At 39.5% G+C, this 18,529-nt stretch overlaps 1 protein-coding gene across 6 annotated transcripts in view; it reads left to right on the top strand.

Moving 5' to 3' along the window:
* The first annotated feature begins 4,517 nt into the window (after positions 1 to 4,517).
* The window catches only part of son.S (SON DNA binding protein S homeolog), a 68,256-nt gene continuing 54,244 nt past the window's right edge, over positions 4,518 to 18,529 (top strand). For 3 of the 6 annotated variants that reach the window (XR_005965724.1, XR_005965723.1, XM_041583417.1), the window contains exon 1: positions 4,518 to 4,740. Coding sequence is in view for 3 of the 6 variants with exons in the window: in XM_041583417.1 (XP_041439351.1) it covers positions 4,661 to 4,740 (80 nt within the window). In the remaining 3 variants the exon portion in view is untranslated. Of the gene's footprint in view, positions 4,741 to 9,319; positions 9,382 to 18,529 lie in introns of all 6 variants that reach the window. The other 3 variants (XM_041583414.1, XM_041583415.1, XM_041583416.1) reach the window with 2 other exon arrangements.

Genomic DNA, 18,529 nt, shown 5'->3' on the forward strand with positions numbered 1-18,529 from the left:
TGCCAGCAGGGATGCCCAACAATTGAATTTGGGAGGACAGTAAAGAAATCCATATTTCCCTAAACTGTAATTATTTGAAAATAATTATTTTAAACTGTAGTATGGGACCAGTTATCCAAAAAACCATTACCCAGAAAGCTCAGGAGTTTATCTCCATAGACTACATTTTATCCAGATCTAATTTTTTTTTCATGATTTTTATTTTCTTTTTCTCTGTCTTGCACTTGATCCAAACTAAGATGTAATTAATTCTTATTGGAGGCAAAACCAGCTTATTGGGTTTATTTAACGTTTATAGGATTTTCTAGGAGACAAGGTCTGGAGATCCAAGTTCCAGAAAGACCTGTTAAATGGTAAAACCCAGGTCACAGAATTCTGGATAACTGTATTGTGCCAGGTCCCAGCATTACACCAGCAGCAACCTTTAGGCTCCCCCATTATTTTAAAGGAGAAGTTAAGACTAAATAAAGTAACTAGAAATGTTGTACATTATGTTTTGTGCTTCTGTACCAGCCCAAGGCAACCACAGCCCTTTAGCAGTAAAGATCTGTGTCTCCAAAGATGCCCCAGTAGCTCCCCATCTTTTTTGCTGATTCACTGCACATGCTCTGTGCTGCTGTCACTTACTGAGCTTAGGGACCCACTCATAATATACAGTACACATAGAATAGAAATGTTACAATATAAGGCTGATTAGTAATTAATACAGATAATTACTACATGGCAGCACAGAAACCAGTGCAATTAGCATCAGAATTTAATAATCAGCCCTGTAGCATCATCTTAAATTACAGGGGAAGCTCATTTTCTGCTGGATAATTAGTGACGACCCCTAAGCTTAGCTTCTCAACAGCTGCTCAGAGCCCACTGAGCATGTGAGTGTCACAGACACTTTCCAAGATGATGACCCCCAGTGACAAGCTGCTATTGACAAGATGATGCAATAAGTTCAGTAAATATAGCCATATTTTTTTTTAGGGATTAGTTCTCCTTTAACACAATAGAACACAGATACAGCCAATATGACCACCACCATCTTTATGTATAAAAACAAACATACACAGAAGAAAAATGCTGCCATATGCTTTTATCTACATTATGCAAAACAAATGCATACTGGCCCCACAAGAAGACTGATATTCCTTTTTGGGGAACACTGGAAAGTAAACTGGTGTCAGCCATGGCCTCTCTGTGCTCCCTGGAGCTGTTGCATCTGCTGCATTTATGTGGTTAAACCTTTAAACTAAAACTAGTTTCAAACATTCGACTATACTTCATACAAACACACCTGGTCCCACTCAAACAATTAAGGAGACACTCAAGGGGTTAAGAAAAATCTGAAATATTGTAAAACATGAATATAGAATTGCTTTAGTATGTATAACTTCCTACCTGTAATGCTGGTTTCCTGGCTTAGCGCTGAACCATTTAGAAGACACACAATGAAGTACTTTCCCAGTCCCTAAAGAAGTCCCCTTTGCAGGTGTTGATAAATCACTGTGGGCCACATCAATAGCAAGGAACAAGTTTCAAGAGTAATGTGTGTTAACAGGAGGGTTTAAACAAACTCTGTTACACCTATCAGCCCAGGCTTTTCCCCCAAACAAAACAGTAAACACAAACTTCTCCCCCTGCCTAATTACTAAATATGGCACCTAAAGCATCTCACCTGTACTTCTGCCTCCCCTGACCAGGTGTACAACCCACTTAAAGGGACAGTACGGAAGAAGACTAGCTTTACACTGGGATGACGTAAGGAGATCTGAATACCCACAAGAAAAAATTTAGATGGTTCCAAGACACAAAATGTAATGTGTCCAAAATGTAGTGGTCATTTTGAAAATTTTTGGTGTATTTTTTACTGACTGAAAGAATACAGCATAGCCAGCAAGTAATGCAGGGCCATGTGTGCACTATGTAAGAAGCAATACACATAAATGTAGGGCTGCAGATATTTCACTGCTGGTCTTGTTAGTCTGGTCTTGACTAACCCCATGGCATTAGGGTGATAAATATCATCGAATACAAAAGGGGGGCTGTGGGAGCACCCACATTGCTTAATAGAAATGTATATAAATATAAGGGAAATGCTACTGACAATCAAATGGGTCAGTGCACATTCCCTGGGCTCCTGTCTAAGTAATTCAGTAGATATGTAAGTAATTCAGTAGGGCTGGTCCACGAAGTGGAGGATCGTGATATCACAGGGGCGGGGTCATGTTGATGAGGGGCGGACCTAAGTGGTGGAGCGTGGAATCGGTAAGTATTCTGCCTCTAAAGAAAGAAAGGGGAGGGCTGGGGGTGCATTGGAGGCAGGCCAGGAGCGGTTTGAATGGTGATCAAAAATTTACCGGCAGCTACATTTGCCGGTAAATTTGTAATACCTGCCCCGGTCTTTTCTGGTATTTACCCTAGACAGGAGTAGGGTTGCCACCTGGCCGTTAACAATGATGCTTGATGCCAATGTTATTAATAGGAAAAAACGTCAAGAATATAGGAAGGCCGGTATTCATATCCAGAAAAGGTGGCAACCCTAGACAGGAGACTGGAGCACAGAGCCCAAAATTTGGTGACTCCCGAGTTCTACAAGTCAATCCTATTGCATGATGGGTATTGTAGTCTTATATTAACCTTGGCAGTCTGCAAATTGTTAAAGTAAAACTACATTACCCAACATGCACTGGGAGGCACAGTACTTTGGCTGGTTTCCAAAGTACAAATAGGGGCAGATTTATCAAGGGTCAAATTTCGAGGGTTAAAAAACCCTCAAAGAAAAATCCTTCTAATTGGAATATCGAATTCAAAGGATTTTAGCGCAAAAGTTTCGATCGGATAAAAATCATTCGATAAAAACCTTCGAATCAAACAATTTTAAGCGATCGATCGAATGATTTTTATTCGATCAAAAAAAACTTAGAAAAGTGCTCTGGAAGGTCCCCATAGGCTAACATTGCACTTCGGTAGCTTTAAAGGGGTGGTTCACCTTCATACAACTTGTTGTTTTCAGATAGATCACCAGAAATAACTTTTTCCAATGACTTTCCATTTTCTATGTGTGACCGTTTTTCTAATATTGAAATGTTAAGTGTCTTTTTTCACCTTCTGAAGCAGTTCTGGGATGGGGGTCGCCGACCCTGTAAACTGTTCTAAATGGATACTTTTAGTTGATCCATTTCTTATCTTTGTCCCTGCTGAGCAGAATCTCTGAGTTTCATTACAGGCAGCTGTTAGACTTGATACAATAGTTGCTAATACTCCAGAGATGCTGCTGAGAAATGTATCAACTAAATGTTGCAAAATTGTAACAGTTTAGAGTTTGCACCTGAAGCTGTCAGACTCAAACACCAGAGACACGAACATTCAACTTTAAACTTAGATTTGGGAAAAACAGTAAAATATAAATAATGGAAAGTAATTGGAAAAAGTCTTTATTTCTGGGGAACAATCTAAAAACAACTGAATTGAAAAAAGTGTTTGGAAGATGAACAACCCCTTTTATGTGGCGAAGTATGAAGTCGAAGTTTATTTTAAAGAAACAGTACTTCGATTATCGAATGGTCGAATAGTCGAACGATTTTTACCTCGAATCGTTCGAATCATTCGATTTAACCAATTCGATGGTCGAAGTACCCAAAATTGAAATATTTTTGCATTCGAACTATTCACTCTAGCTTAGTAAATCTGCGCCCTAGGGTTGCCACCTTTTAAAAAATTTTTCACCAGCTGGTGGTGGGGACGGGAACAAAGGGGCGGGCCGTGACTTAGAAAGGGGCAGGTCGTGATGTAGAAAGGGGCAGAACGTGACATAAAGGGGCGGAGCCAGAACGAGTGATTGACCAGAAGGCAGCAAAAAAGGTACATTTTGAGCAGGTTGGGGCAGGCCAAGGGCTTTTGTTAGGAGTATTACAAATTTAGCGGCAGCTACATTGCAGGTAAATTTGTAATACCGGCCTTGGCAGTTGTTTTACTGGCTAGGCCGGTAAAATACCAGCCAGGTGGCAACACGAAGTACAAACCAGCCAAAGGACCAAAAAGTAGTGGAAATCCGTGCCTTGGCTAGTTTGTGCTTTGAAAACCCGCCTGGGCTTTAAATGAGTAGCACAATTCAGCTGGAAAACCACCAAACTGGCAACCCTGAGCACTTGAAATGGCCAGGTTTTGTCAAAGTATGGGAATCACATACTGTAGGCAGAATAACTGCATTTAGGATTTATTCAGTATCCACAGTGGCCAGGTGACATGAACACTATAAAGTTGATGAATGTATAACTCTTTATTAGGATAAATTGTCTATACTGTGTGGAAAGTTTAAACAAATGATCACTGAATAAGAAGGCCCTCCACAAAATCAGGGAGCACAGTCACCAGGAAGCACCCAATCTAAATTTTACTTTGAATATAGTTCCCTGAGGCCTACACCGGAAATAGCGTGAAAAGCGTCGGGAGAGCGCACGTGAGAAGGGGTGTGCGCGCATCCTTCAATTTTAACACCAGGAAGCGTCCCCGCCGTGAGACAGTCCCCCCCCCCACTCAAGTGCGCGCATTGTGTTGATCTATTAAAACATCTCGGGGGCGCGCACGTACGTACGCTCGTGTGTCGGAAAGAACCAGGGCGAAAAAAAAGACCCAGAAGGAGGAGGAGCATGAGGTCTGGGGCGCTATGGCGACCAACATAGAACAGATCTTCCGTTCTTTCGTGGTGAATAAATTCAAGGAGATCCAGGAGGAAAAGCTGAACAGGTAAAAGCCGTAGGTGCGAGGGGGGATACAAATGCAGGGGGTGTAATGGCGCAGGCTTCGGACTACTGGTTACATTCGCTTTCTCTGAGGGCTGTGAGGCAACTGGAGCAGAGATTTGCAGGCCCGGACAATATCCCCGGTGTAAGCAGTGGAAACCGGAGGAGGCGGGGCCTTTGGTGCCTGACACGAGTTAAGGGAACCATTGCTACGTTATACCCAGGGTAATCTAACCCACTCTGTTCTAACCTTTACTCCCCGGCTATTGCTCAGCCATAACTCCTAAACAATTTTACTTTCGTACGGCAGAGGATTCTGGGAGTTGTAGTCCAGCAAAATCCGGTGGCCCAAGGTTAAGAAACAGGGGGCTAAGTATCCCCATTGACTGACTGCGCAGAAAGTGTATTGTCTTGGCCCCTTAGTGTTATAGGGCAGACTTAGCTGAAGGAAGCATTGAAACCATAACATGTAACTATTGCATAACTTCATTATGTATCTCAGTAATGTCCTGGCTGTGGCCTTCCTGCTGTTCTGCTGTAACTTCTAAGGGTTCACTGGGGATTCTGGGATATTGGTTATCTGTACAGAACTAAGTCCAATGACACAGTGAGCACTTTAATTGCTTGGCAGAATCGGCATTAACAATGTTTTCATTTCATGGGAAGTATCTCACAAACTGCCTCTGGCCAATAACATCCCCAAATGGCCACAGGTAGTTTGTCTTGACATTGGCAACCGCTTTCACTAGATGTCAGAAGCTTAAATGCCCAATGGCTACAACTCCTGTACAATGTGAAGTGTGAAACAGATGCAGAGACTGTTCTTATGGTGTTTGTCATGGGTCCACAGTTTATCAGGACCCTCTGGGTGAAAAAAAATGACACTTAGATATTATTTTAATTCTATCTATCTATCTATCTATCTATCATCTATCTATCTATCTCTCTTATCTTAGCTATCTACTATCTATCTATCTATCTATCTATCTATCTATCTATCTATCTATCTATCTATCTATCTATCTATCTATCTATCTATTTATCTGTCATCTATCTATCTATCTCTCTTATCTTAGCTATCTACTATCTATCTATCTATCTATCTATCTATTTATCTGTCATCTATCTCTCTCGTCTCTCTTGTCTATCTATCTATCTATCTATCTATCTATCTATCTATCTATCTATCTATCTATCTATCTATCATCTACAACTCCAGTTATTGTGCTATGTTGAACCCTAGATACTGACACCAGAAATTAAACTTTTTTAACATCTAGCATAACCTTGTCTTTGCATGATCTTTATCATTTGCTATAAAGTTATTTTGCCTGATGCTTTTACATTCCCTATCTGATCCATTTCCTCTATGAGGGTGGCTGCCATATTTGTGCAGCAGGAGTCCGTTAGAATTAGATACTCTGATTGTTTGAGATGGGACAGTCAGGTTGGCAACACAGTCAGGTTTAAGAACTTCAAGTAACAATTACTTAGAAAAGTAGAACTAGCTGCGTATAAATTGACATTACCTAAAGGTAACTTTAAATGTGCGTTAATATTTTGAACAGTAGTTTTGTGTCCGTATTCCCTTTAATTCTATCTTATCTATCTATCATCTATCTATCATCTATCTATCATCTATCTATCATCTATCTATCATCTATCTATCATCTATCTATCATCTATCTATCATCTATCTATCATCTATCTATCATCTATCTATCTATCTATCTATCTATCTATCTATCTATCTATCTATCTATCTATCTATCTATCTTTCTATCAACTCCAGTTATTGTGCAACGTTGAACCCTAGTCTCTCAGTGGGATAGTTCTAGTTCTCAGATTGGATGTTCTTGAGCTCCTTTACCAATACTTAAAGGGGTTGTTTACCTTCAAACAACTAGTTGTTTTCAGATAGATCACCAAAAATAACGACTTTTTCCAATTGCTTTCTGTTTTCTAAGTCACAGTTTTTCTAATATTGAAATGTAAAGTGTAACTTTTTAAGTTCTAAAGCTGCTAAGGGAGGGGAGTCTCTGACCCTGTAAACTTCTCTAAATTGATACATTTCTTATCTTTGTCCCTGCTGAGCAGAATCTCTGGGTTTCATTACAGGCAGCTGTTAGTGTTGATACAATAGTTGCTAATATGCCAGAGATGCTGCTGAGAAATGTATTTAATGTTGCAAAATTAGTTCAGAATCTGTACCTTGAATTAATGAGCTGCCAGACTGAAACACCAGTGACAGGGAAATTCAACTTTAGACTTTTTTTGGGAAAAAAATAAATAATGGAAGTAATTGAAAAAAGTATTTTTCTGGGTAACAATCTAAAAACAACTGAAATGAAAAGTGTTTTGAAGGTGATCAACCCCTTTACACTTTTAGTATTTTATAGAATGACCCCTTGTAAGCAACTTTTCAATTTGTCTTCATTATTTTTTTTTTATAGTTTTCTAATTATTTGCCTTCTCCTTCTGACTCTTTTAAAGGGATACTGTCATGGGAAAAAAATTTTTTTCAAAATGAATCAGTTAATAGTGCTGCTCCAGCAGAATTCTGCACTGAAATCTATTTCTCAAAAGAGCAAACAGATTTTTTTATATTCAATTTTGAAATCTGACATGGGGCTAGACATATTGTCAATTTCCCAGCTGCCCCAAGTCATGTGACTTGTGCTCTGATAAACTTCAATCACTCTTTACTGCTGTACTGCAAGTTGGAGTGATATCACCCCCCTTCATTTTCCCCCCAGCAGTCAAGCAAAAGAACAATGGGAAGGTAACCAGATAACAGCTCCCTAACACAAGATAACAGCTGCCTGATAGACCTAAGAACAAATAGTAAAAACCCATGTCCCACTGAGACACATTCAGTTACATTGAGAAGGAAAAACAGCAGCCTGCCAGAAAGCATTTCTCTCCTAAAGTGTAGGCACAAGTCACATGACCAGGGGCAGCTGGGAAATTGACAAAATGTCTAGCCCCATGTCAGATTTTAAAATTGAATATAAAAAAATCTGTTTGCTCTTTTGAGAAATGGATTTCAGTGCAGAATTCTGCTGGAGTAGCACTATTAACTGATGTTTTTTGAAAAAAACATGTTTTCCGATGACAGGATCCCTTTAAGCTTTCAAATGGGGGTCACTATCATCTAAAAACAAATGATTTGTAAAGCTATACATGTATTTTTATTACAACTTTTTATTACTCCTCTTTCTATTCAGGCCCTCTCCTATTCATGCCAGTCCCTTGTACACATCAACACATGGTTGCTAGGGTAATTTGGACCCTAACAACCAGATTGCTGACATTGCAAACTGGAGAGCTGCTGAATAAAAGCTAAATAATAAACAAAAAAAAAATTAAAACCAAATACAAATTGTCTCAGAATATCACTCTCTAGATCATACTACAAGTTAATTTAAAGGTGAACGACCCCCTTAACTAATACTGAGGTCCCAGCCTACCTGCAACTAACTGGGCCCCCTCGATCTCTAACTCCAACAGCTTGCAAAGTTTTTCACATTATTATAAGATTTGACAATTGGCAATTGCAGGAAGGGTTAAGGATGCAACCTCCTGTAGATGTTGGGCCAGTGTTAATTTATGATAGGTCATCCTAATTAGTTTGTATAGGTAGCACAGAGATATCTTAACTTGTGTCCCTCCAGTTGTTGCTGATTATTAGATCCCATTGATGAGGTTTAATAGCTGCAGACCCTTTGGAGATTTTACTACTTCCCAGAAGCTGAAGGATAAATTCCTTTGTACACAAGTAACGAAATGCATCAGGCACAGCAAGCATTGAGCAGTACCAGGGCTTTACAGTTAGTAAACAGTTTAGGGAAGGGAGGGGGTTGATATCACTCCAACTTGCAGTGCAGCACTGACTGAAGTTTATCAGAGCACAAGTCACATGACTGGGGGATGATGGGAAACTGACAATTTGTCTAGCCCCATGTCAGATTTCATAATTAAATATTAAAATATAAGTTTGAAAACTGATTTCAATGCAGAATTCTACTGGAGCAGCACTATTAACTGATGCATTTTGAAAAAAAACATGGTTTCCCATGACCGTATCCCTTTAATGTGTGAAGTATCTTCAGGGCCAGTGTTCAAGGGTTGGATGTTTATGTCTAGACTCTAAAGCAAGGCAACATAAAACCAGTGCCTTAAAGATATAATGTCATTTTTTGAGAGAGGCCCCGGAGGATGTGTGTTATATTACAGCTATTGAGCACCTTACCAGGGGCCAAAGTTTCCAAGGATCAATAACAGAATTGTATGTTACATATCGTTAGGGCACATTGTCAAAAGTTGGTCAGGTTTGCCCAATCAGCTTTGTATAGTCTACTGCAAGTTTGAAAATGAAACCAACTAGAGTCTGGACAGGTAAACAAGTACTAAGTCCTGTCAAAAAAATGTTGGCAGTGTGAGTTGGTGCATAGGGCAGCTTTACCTTACAAAAGCTCTGCAGTATTAGGGCTGTGATGTTCCAGGTAAACATCAATGCTTTTCTGCCTCAAACTCCTTTTTATATGTATGTGCTCAAACCGACATGCTTTGTGTCTATACAGGGCTGCTGCCACTGGGAAGAGGGACTGCAAGTAATTAAGAAGGGGACTGGGTGCCAGAACGTGTGCGTACATCCTTTTGTAGATTGTAAAGCATATAGTAGCCCTCTGTAATATGGAAAGCTGTGTTTGGGTGCTAGAAAATTCTGAAATATAGATGTGACAGCACTTGCCTGGTATAGAAGTTCTTGATCTCCCCTGGTGCTTTTAATGCCTTTGCTAAATCAGAGGCTATCACTTCATTAACAGGTTGGCTTGGGTATGCCTAACTAAGCACTTTAGCTGACTGGCCAAAATAGGACATCAGATTGATGACTTCCACTGCATGACAGTAGTATTCGAACTCACTCTGAACCCCAGTATTAGCCTCCCAACCGCTAAAGAGTGAGTGTGGCCAGTGCAAGCTGTGTCTAGGCACTACTGAGGTTGTGAATGCATGTGGCTTCAGTGGTCCCCAACCAGTGGCTTGTGAGCAACATATTTCTCACAAATCCCTTGCATTTGGTTCTTAGTGGCCTCAAAGCAGGTGGTAATTTTTCAATTCATAGCTTGGAGTCATGTTTTGGTTGCATAAAAACTAGTTTTATGGCCAAACAGAGCCTCCTGTAGGCTGCCAATCCACATGGGATAGCCAAATAACCAATTATATCCTTAATTTGGCACCCCAGAAAGTTGTTTGCTTATGTTGCTCCCCAACTCTTTTTACATTTGAATTTGGCTCACGGGTAAAAAGGTTGGGGACCACTGCTCTAAGGTTTTGGAGGTCTGATTGCTGATTGTAGATTGCATAAAGATCATATAATGGCAGAATAATAGATCTGATTCACTATGAGGGTACACATTTGTCAGTGGTTAAATAATAATTTTGTTAAAGGGTAAGGAAAGACTTAATCACTGTGGGGTTTTTTAGCCCCCCACCTTCCAGTAATTCTAATCTCTAACCTTAGACTTCAGAGATTTCAGATGTGAATATCATATGATGAAATTCTTTCAAGCTTCTGTTCTGTTGCTAGAAAAATAAGTTTTATTCACTTTACTACCCTATTTAGCAGCTTATTTAGGGCAGTGTTAGCATCCAATGCTATTGTAGGCTGCCGAATCATAGCCCCTTACTATGCTGGTAAGGAATCATTTGTGAATTGATGAGCAATATAAATTGCAGTTGTACTGGGGTTGTCAATAAAGATCTGATGTTATGTATGTTTGTTTCTAAGTGAGTATGTGCAGCCCCCTATTACAGTGCCAGAATAAGTGGGTGGCTAACCTGAAGGCCAGTAAAGGTTGAGTTCTGGGAAGACTGACAATTTGCTCTGATACACCTAAAGGTGGCCATAGACATAGATATGCCCACATTGAAGTGGGCGATATCGGGCTGATCTGATTGTGGGCCCTATGGTCCAACGATTGGATCATAATAGATCACATACAGTTGGGCAGACCGCGGGGCCGCATTGATTTTTTTAACCTGCCCGATCGAGATCTGCCTGTCTTTCAGCAAGATATCGATCGGGGAAGCCCATCAGATGGCCCCACGCAGACTCGGTCTGTCAGCAGCTTTTATCGGCCCATATATGGGAGCCTTAAAGGTGGCCATACAGGGGCAGATTAAAGCTGCAGATATCTGTCCTTTATACCATTTTGACATTTTATCTGCCAGTGTATGGGGCTTTCAACAGGTTTCCCTAATCGATCTTTGACCAAAAATAAGGCAGATATCGATCGGGCAGGTTTGATTTTCTATGTGATCAAGGATTGAATTGGATAGTTGATGCAGTCCTCGTCCCGTCGGTGCCCATTTCCTTTGTTATAATCCGACTGTTTGGCCCTAGGGCCTAACAACCGGATTAACCCGATATCTCCATGCCATTGGTGGGGATATTGGGAAAAGATCTGCTAAGTAGATCTTTTTTATGTATGGCCACCTTAAAACCCAGGTTGATGGGCAATAATGGTGACATTTTTAGTTGAAAATTTGTTTAATGTTCGATAATTGTAGAAATATGGGTGCCTGGTTCATTCAGCTTTGTTGTTGTCTGTCTTTAACTTTGTAATTAGGAAAAGGTACGGTATCCCTGGATAAACTTTGTGTGTAAAAAGTCCGTTGGGACCCCTGATTGTAAGCGTCTCTACTGGGTCAGGGACCAATGGGAATATTGTATAATCTCTGTAAGAAGCTGAGGTCTTCCGTATATAAATGAAAATAATAGGTGCTCTTGCATTAAACTGCTGTATTGTCTTGTCATAATGTGACACTAGATGAATTGCACAGTAAACACATTATTGTTTCTTTGCCACACATATTGATGATGCTAAAGTCATTGTGTCCTTTTATAAAGCATCAGTTCCAGAGCTAAGTGTTGGGCTGACATAAATTCTTATTTGCATGTAATATGTCCGTCAACATAATGACTGTGTAAGTCTAGTTTGTAGCTTGATATATTCTGCATTGGGTCAGCAGTTCTGTGATATGTTGTGTCTAAATGATTACTTGTTGCGTGTTCTGTTTACGCTGCTTGCTGCTAAGGGACAGATTTATCAAGAGTCGAATAGTCAATTGGAATTAGAATTTTCGAGCCTAAAAATTCACATATTCAAATTTTAATCCCCCCTATTCAAATGTGAGATTTATCATACCTTGATCATGAAAAAAGTCCTAATTTGAATATTCACCACCTTAAACCTGCCGAGATCATGTACATGTTAATAGCCCTCCTGACATTCAAGGTTTTTTTTTTTTATTGGGAGAACATTTAGATTGTACAAATCGAATACGATTCGAATTTTCGGTTTGGAAACATTTGATCGAATATTAGCCATTCGAACTCGGAGTCAAATTGTGAGTATATTCGAATTTTAAAAAACTCGCATGCATTTGAAATTTGTTCATATGCTTACTTTTGGTGTTATTGATTACTTTAGGCTTTCCATACTGTATAGCAGACTGTATTGCCTTCCAATGGCTATAGCTCCCAAAACTGTGTAAATGTTAAAGGTATTCTGTTATATGGCTGAATTAAACAAGGTGAGCAGGCCAGAATTATTCTGTTGTATGACAAAGTCAGCAGGCCGGATAACTTATAGATTGATTTTATCATCTAAATTGTAATACAGAATATATGTATTTTGTACCTAGTGCGTAACTTTTAGGGCCCATACACATGTTGGCCTCTAATGTTAATAAAAATGCCCCTTAGCGTGCATTTCATAGGAGATGTTTGTTTTCTAACTTGTAGGTGACTATTCAAATCTAATTGTTGATAATAGACAACATCGCCTTTGAGGTTTGTCTCCAATAATAATATATGCCCCTAAATGTATACAGGTATGGGACCTGTTATCCAGAATGCTCGGGACCTGTTTTTCTGGATAATTTGGATCTTCAGTTGGGATCAAGTACAAGGTACTTGATCCCAACTGTGTTTCTGCTTGTCACAGTGACATTATGGTGAAAGTTGTTGCAGACTGCTACTCATGTTAAAGGAACATTAACACCAAAAACTTAAATTGTTTTAAAGTAATTAAAATATAATGTACTGTTTCTCTGTACAGGTAAAACTGGTGTTCTTCAATCTGGAACTTATCTGTTCTCTACTGTGTATCCTGTGCTTGAATGGCTGCCCCCATGGCTACACAGCAGCTTGTTTATATAAACTATAGTAGTACTTATCTGTTATCTACTGTGTATCCTGTGCTTGAATGGCTGCCCCCATGGCTACACAGCAGCTTGTTTATATAAACTATAGTAGTACTTATCTATTATCTACTGTGTATCCTGTGCTTGAATGGCTGCCCCCATGGCTACACAGCAGCTTGTTTATATAAACTATAGTAGTACTTATGTTATCTACTGTGTATCCTGTGCTTGAATGGCTGCCCCCATGGCTACACAGCAGCTTGTTTATATAAACTATAGTAGTACTTATCTGTTATCTACTGTGTATCCTGTGCTTGAATGGCTGCCCCCATGGCTACACAGCATCTTGTTTATATAAACTATTGTAGTACTTATCTGTTATTTACTGTGTATCCTGTGCTTGAATGGCTGCCCCCATGGCAACACAGCAGCTTGTTTATATAAACTATAGTAGTACTTATCTGTTATCTACTGTGTATCCTGTGCTTGAATGGCTGCCCCCATGGCTAAACAGCAGCTTGTTTATATAAACTATAGTAGTGTTTCTGAAGCAAACACAAAAGTTTAACCAGTACAGGTCAGGGTAAAACCCTTTCATTTTTTGGTATTATTGTTCCTTTAAGTTTCTCAAAGATATCTGAGATAGTCGTATATATGTTATTTTTCAGATGTGTATATAATTTGCATAGGGAGGGAATTTTGGGGCATTTGTTGCAATATTTTTAGAGAGATAAATGTGCATTTATTATGGGCAGTGGCACGCAAACATTTTAGTTGTTTTGCATGCCAGGTTTGCAGGGTTTCAAGTGCTTTTTGGGTTCCATATTTGTTACCTAAGTAAACCAGACCATAAAGGTTTTGTAAAATATGTAAATATTTTTTTTTATTCACAATGAAAGAATGTAATTCTGAGCAATTTTCCAGTGTACAGTAATTGATTTTTATCAATGGCTTTAAACTTATTTATACATGTAATTGCTGGTGAAAGCAGTATAATTTGAAAATGACTATTGTTATAACGACTATTTAGTTTGTCGCTAAAAATTGTGTTCATTCATCAGGCAACACTTTATTCTTGGATTTACGTCTTCTTTTAATTGCTGAGTTAAGTGAAATAAAAATAAAAGTCAATTAAGAGGATATTATGGGATGATGGATGTCTTTTCATAGACTCCCATGGTGCCCTATCAAGTCTTTATAATTTTAGACTCATTTAAATCTGTTGGAGCTTTTTGCCAGTGTAGAGATCTGCACAATTGTCTAATAGTGGGAGGTTTAAAGGAAAATTAAAAACCCCACTACCCTACGTAGCCCCCCCTGCTTCCCCCCACATAGGGGATTACCTCTGAAAGTGCCCCTAATTCATTACACACACACATATAGGTGCGGAGGAGCTAATGAGCGCCATCTTCCATCTCTTCTGTATTCTTCGGTAAGTGAACATCGTATTGGCGCATGCGCAGTTGGTGCAGTCTTCCATTTAGTAGCAACTGTGCATGAGCCAAAAGTGCCGGAAATTGTCAAAAGGAAGGACAAGGACCTGAAGAATACTGAACAGCTGGAAGATAGCGCCCATGAGTTCCACTCTGCACCTATATATGAGTAATGAATTAGGGGCACTTTCAGGGGTAATCATCTATGTGGGGCAGAGGAGAATCCGGGAGGGGGGGCTATGTAGGGTAGTGGGTAGGGGTTTTTGTTATTTGGGGGTTTAGTTCTCCTTTAAACCTACCACTATTAGAGGAATATTCTCATATTTCTATACAGGTGAGCCTATTCCTCTTGGCTTGCCCAAAAGGGTGTATATTTATGGGTCTCTACTTGCGTTTGACCTGGAGTGGATTTTCACTGCACAGCAATGCCATGTTTTCATGCGTTGTACGCTGTCCTGTGGTTCTTTTTCCATGGCAGCAGTTATCCACACAGAACCCTGTAAAAGAATTGGCTTTGATAATTCTTTTCTGTATTATGCAGGTTCAGTGTCTGGTATGGTATCATTGATAAAGACTCCTCCATGGCAGAAGTTGGGTTAAAGGGATACTGTCATGGGAAAAAAATTTTTTTTCAAAATGAACCAGTTAATAGTGCTGTTCCAGCAGAATTGTGCACTGAAATTTATTTCTCAAAAGAGCAAACAGATTTTTTTATATTCAATTTTGAAATCTGACATGGGGCTAGACATTTTGTCAATTTCCCAGCTGCCCCAAGTCATGTGACTTGAGAAATGCTTTCTGGCAGGCTGCTATTTTTCCTTCTCAATGTAACTGAATGTATCTCAGTGGGACATGGGTTTTTACTATTGAGTGTTGTTCTTAGATCTAACCGGCAGCTGTTATCTTGTGTTAGGGAGCTGTTATCTGGTTACCTTCCCATTGTTCTTTTGTTTGGCTGCTGGGGGGGGGGGAAGGGAGGGGGGTGATATCACTCCAGCTTGCAGTACAGCAGTAAAGAGTGATTGAAGTTTATCAGAGCACAAGTCACATGACTTGGGGCAGCTGGGAAATTGGCAATATGTCTAGCCCCATGTCAGATTTCAAAATTGAATATAAAAAAATCTGTTTGCTCTTTTGAGAAATGGATTTCAGTGCAGAATTCTGCTGGAGCAGAATTAACTTTCTTTGTTGTGTTTGCATGCAATACTCAAAAATGCACTGTAAACGCAAGTAAAATGCCTTTGGTTATGTATTTTTTTCAGTTTAAGATTGAAGAGGTCCAAAAGCCTTACTATAGCGCTTTAAAACATAGCCAGTCTGATGAGCATTAGCAATTGAGGTCCTGCTAAAACCTGATAAAACGCCAACAGGATTTTTCATGTCTGTTTTAGTTTTTGTATCTGTTAATTGGGCTTTTACATTGTAGGTCACCAACTATATATGTTTTTATGCCATCCTTTGCAGAAAATGTTGTCCAGACAATTGACAGTTTCTCTAGTTTTTCTAAAGATCAAATCCCTTTAATTAATTTATTTAAAGCACTGAAGCTCAGAAGTATATTTTTAACATAACAATATTTTCTGTGCATCCAGTTTTTGCAGCTATAAAAGCTTAAAGGAATTGTAGAAAGTGGAAAAATTAAAACTGTGTAAATAGCTGAATGCTGAGGATCAATTGCAAACTCACTGAACAGTTATGTCCCATGTGGCCCCCCTTAAAGTCGCTGACTAACTGAGAGTTATAGAGCTGAAAAGCAGGAAGTAGTGTTCTGTTCTGTTAGACATCCACTCACTCCAGCCTTTATATACTTTATTTTTGGCTAACTATATTAGATACATTTTTTATTTTGCAAAGCCGATCTACCCAGTTTTTATTTTTACACTGAACTTTTTTTTTATATTAAGTGTAGCTTAGTCTAATGATGCTGGAGTGCCTCAATTTTCAAGCATCTTTACATATTCTCTATTGGAATGAGATTTACAAGATACAAGATTGCTTTATTTGTCAATACAGACCATATACAGTTATACAGCATATCAAAATTACGTTTCACTTGTGTTAGGGATCATTGTCTTGCTAAAAGTTGACCTTCCTTGTCTACAGTGGATTTGAAACGTATTTGTTTGGATTAATTTTGCACCATCCATTCGTCCTTCTTTTAAAAGATGTCCAGTCCTTGTTGATGAAATCTAGCCCTGCAGCATGATGCTACCGCCACAATTCTTTTCTTTAGGTATGGCTCAACCATGTGATGAGTTCTGCATTATGGTGGTCTGTCAAGTCATCTGGTCGAGAATGGGGGAAGAGGCTTTTTGGTCAGATGTTAAAGATGTAGATTTCTGGATTTATATGTATGAAATATGTGGATCAAACCTAACTCTTTAAAAAAAATGGTGACAGAGGTATCTTCCTGTGGGCAAAGTCTATGGGACTGCTATGGACTGTATATATTAGTTTTCCAGCCTATCAATGGTTTGCCCCCCAGTCCTCCAGCCTATCAATGCTTTGCCCCCCCCCAGTCCTCCAGCCTATCAATGCTTTGCCCCCCAAACTAGAGTCCTGCAGCGGGTCTGGTACCCTGCGGGTTGCGGGTTGAAGTTCTGGGTGCGGGAAATAGACGTGGGTCGGCGGTTCTGCGGGTTTGCGGGTCTTCTCAATTTTCACTCCTTTTTTCTGATCACGTCTACTTCCGATGATGCCACTTACGGTTTACAATGACAGCACTTCCTGTTTTACTCCTTTTTTTCTGATCACGCCTACTTCCGATGATGTCATTTCCAGTTTACAATGACAGCACTTCCTGATTCTTGATGGTCAGCGGGTCGCAGGTCCCAATGGGTCGCAGGACTCTACCCCAAACCTGACATAAAGTATAGGAGGTAGTGTCACTGACTAACACAGACCAGTTGTGTGGAGACTGGGCTCAATTTCTGGAAAGGGAAGTAAGTGCACGGTAGCTTTTTAAAGGCAAAATCACACATTTATGTTCAATTCTTATGTCGCAGTCTCTTAGTCGCTTTAAAATAGATGCTGCAAATTGTTCGTTCAGATAGGTGTAAAGCTGCCCATAGACATGCAGATTTTATTCTTTGTATGACGAAAGATAGTTTGTTTCAATGTAACGATCTACAACTAATCATTCAGATTAAAAGCAAGAAAAATAACAAGACAAAATGCTGACTGATATTGTTCAAAAGTTATGTCCGACAGTCAACCATTGACAGAAATCTTCTATCCTGTCAGATCGACTAAATAAACCGATCACCATGGTGTGAAAAATTTCAGGACAATTCTTCTTACTCCACACGTTCCTAAAATCATAAGAATCTTTGTTTCGTATGATTGTACGACCAGACCTAAAAAGCTGTATAATAAAAGTCCTTTTCTAATTACACGTGGAATCCAAATAATTTTTTTTTTATATCAAAGCTATTGTTAACCCTTTAAAAATCTCAGCTGTCAATCAAATATTGGCTGTCCCTCCTCTATGCATAGAGGTTGGGCAAGCAATTACTTTCACTTTCCATTCAGCACTTCCTAGATGTCACTGCTCTCCCCACATTCCCCCGTTCTCTTACCCGTTTAATTGTGTAGCCAGGGCATGGGGATGGACATCAAGTCCCCTATTCTGGTGCACAAACAAGATTCTGAGATGATACAAGGCTTGTTTTAACAGTGTCCACAAAATGGCTCCTGCCTGCTTATTATAATTATGAATTCCTGGATGGAAGGAAACACGATTCAAATAATGTTTACAGTGTAATTAAAGTTAATTTTGCTTGACTAACATGATAAAATAGGATTTGGAATCATTTTTTTGGGTGACGGGTCCCCTTTAAGTTGCCATGTTGTGGCTATGGAATTACTGTATATCTGCCAAATTGGAAGATGAGTGTAAAAGGGGCCATAGACTCACCAATAACATGGTACAATGTCCGGCGCGTGTATGGCGGGAGACCAGCTGGCTATCTGCAGAAGACTTAGATATTGGCCAGCTTGTCAATTGGGAGACTTTGAAGGAACCTGAACATCGGCCACTGTTAGTGCTGAATCGTCCGATACAAGTAGAATTCTATTGTTTGTATTGAAAACTGCGAATGGTCACAGGAAAGATCAAAATTGTTATATCTATGGCCAACTTAAGTG

This window comes from Xenopus laevis, chromosome 2S, assembly GCF_017654675.1.
Source record: "Xenopus laevis strain J_2021 chromosome 2S, Xenopus_laevis_v10.1, whole genome shotgun sequence".
NCBI classification, from domain to species: Eukaryota; Metazoa; Chordata; class Amphibia; order Anura; family Pipidae; genus Xenopus; species Xenopus laevis.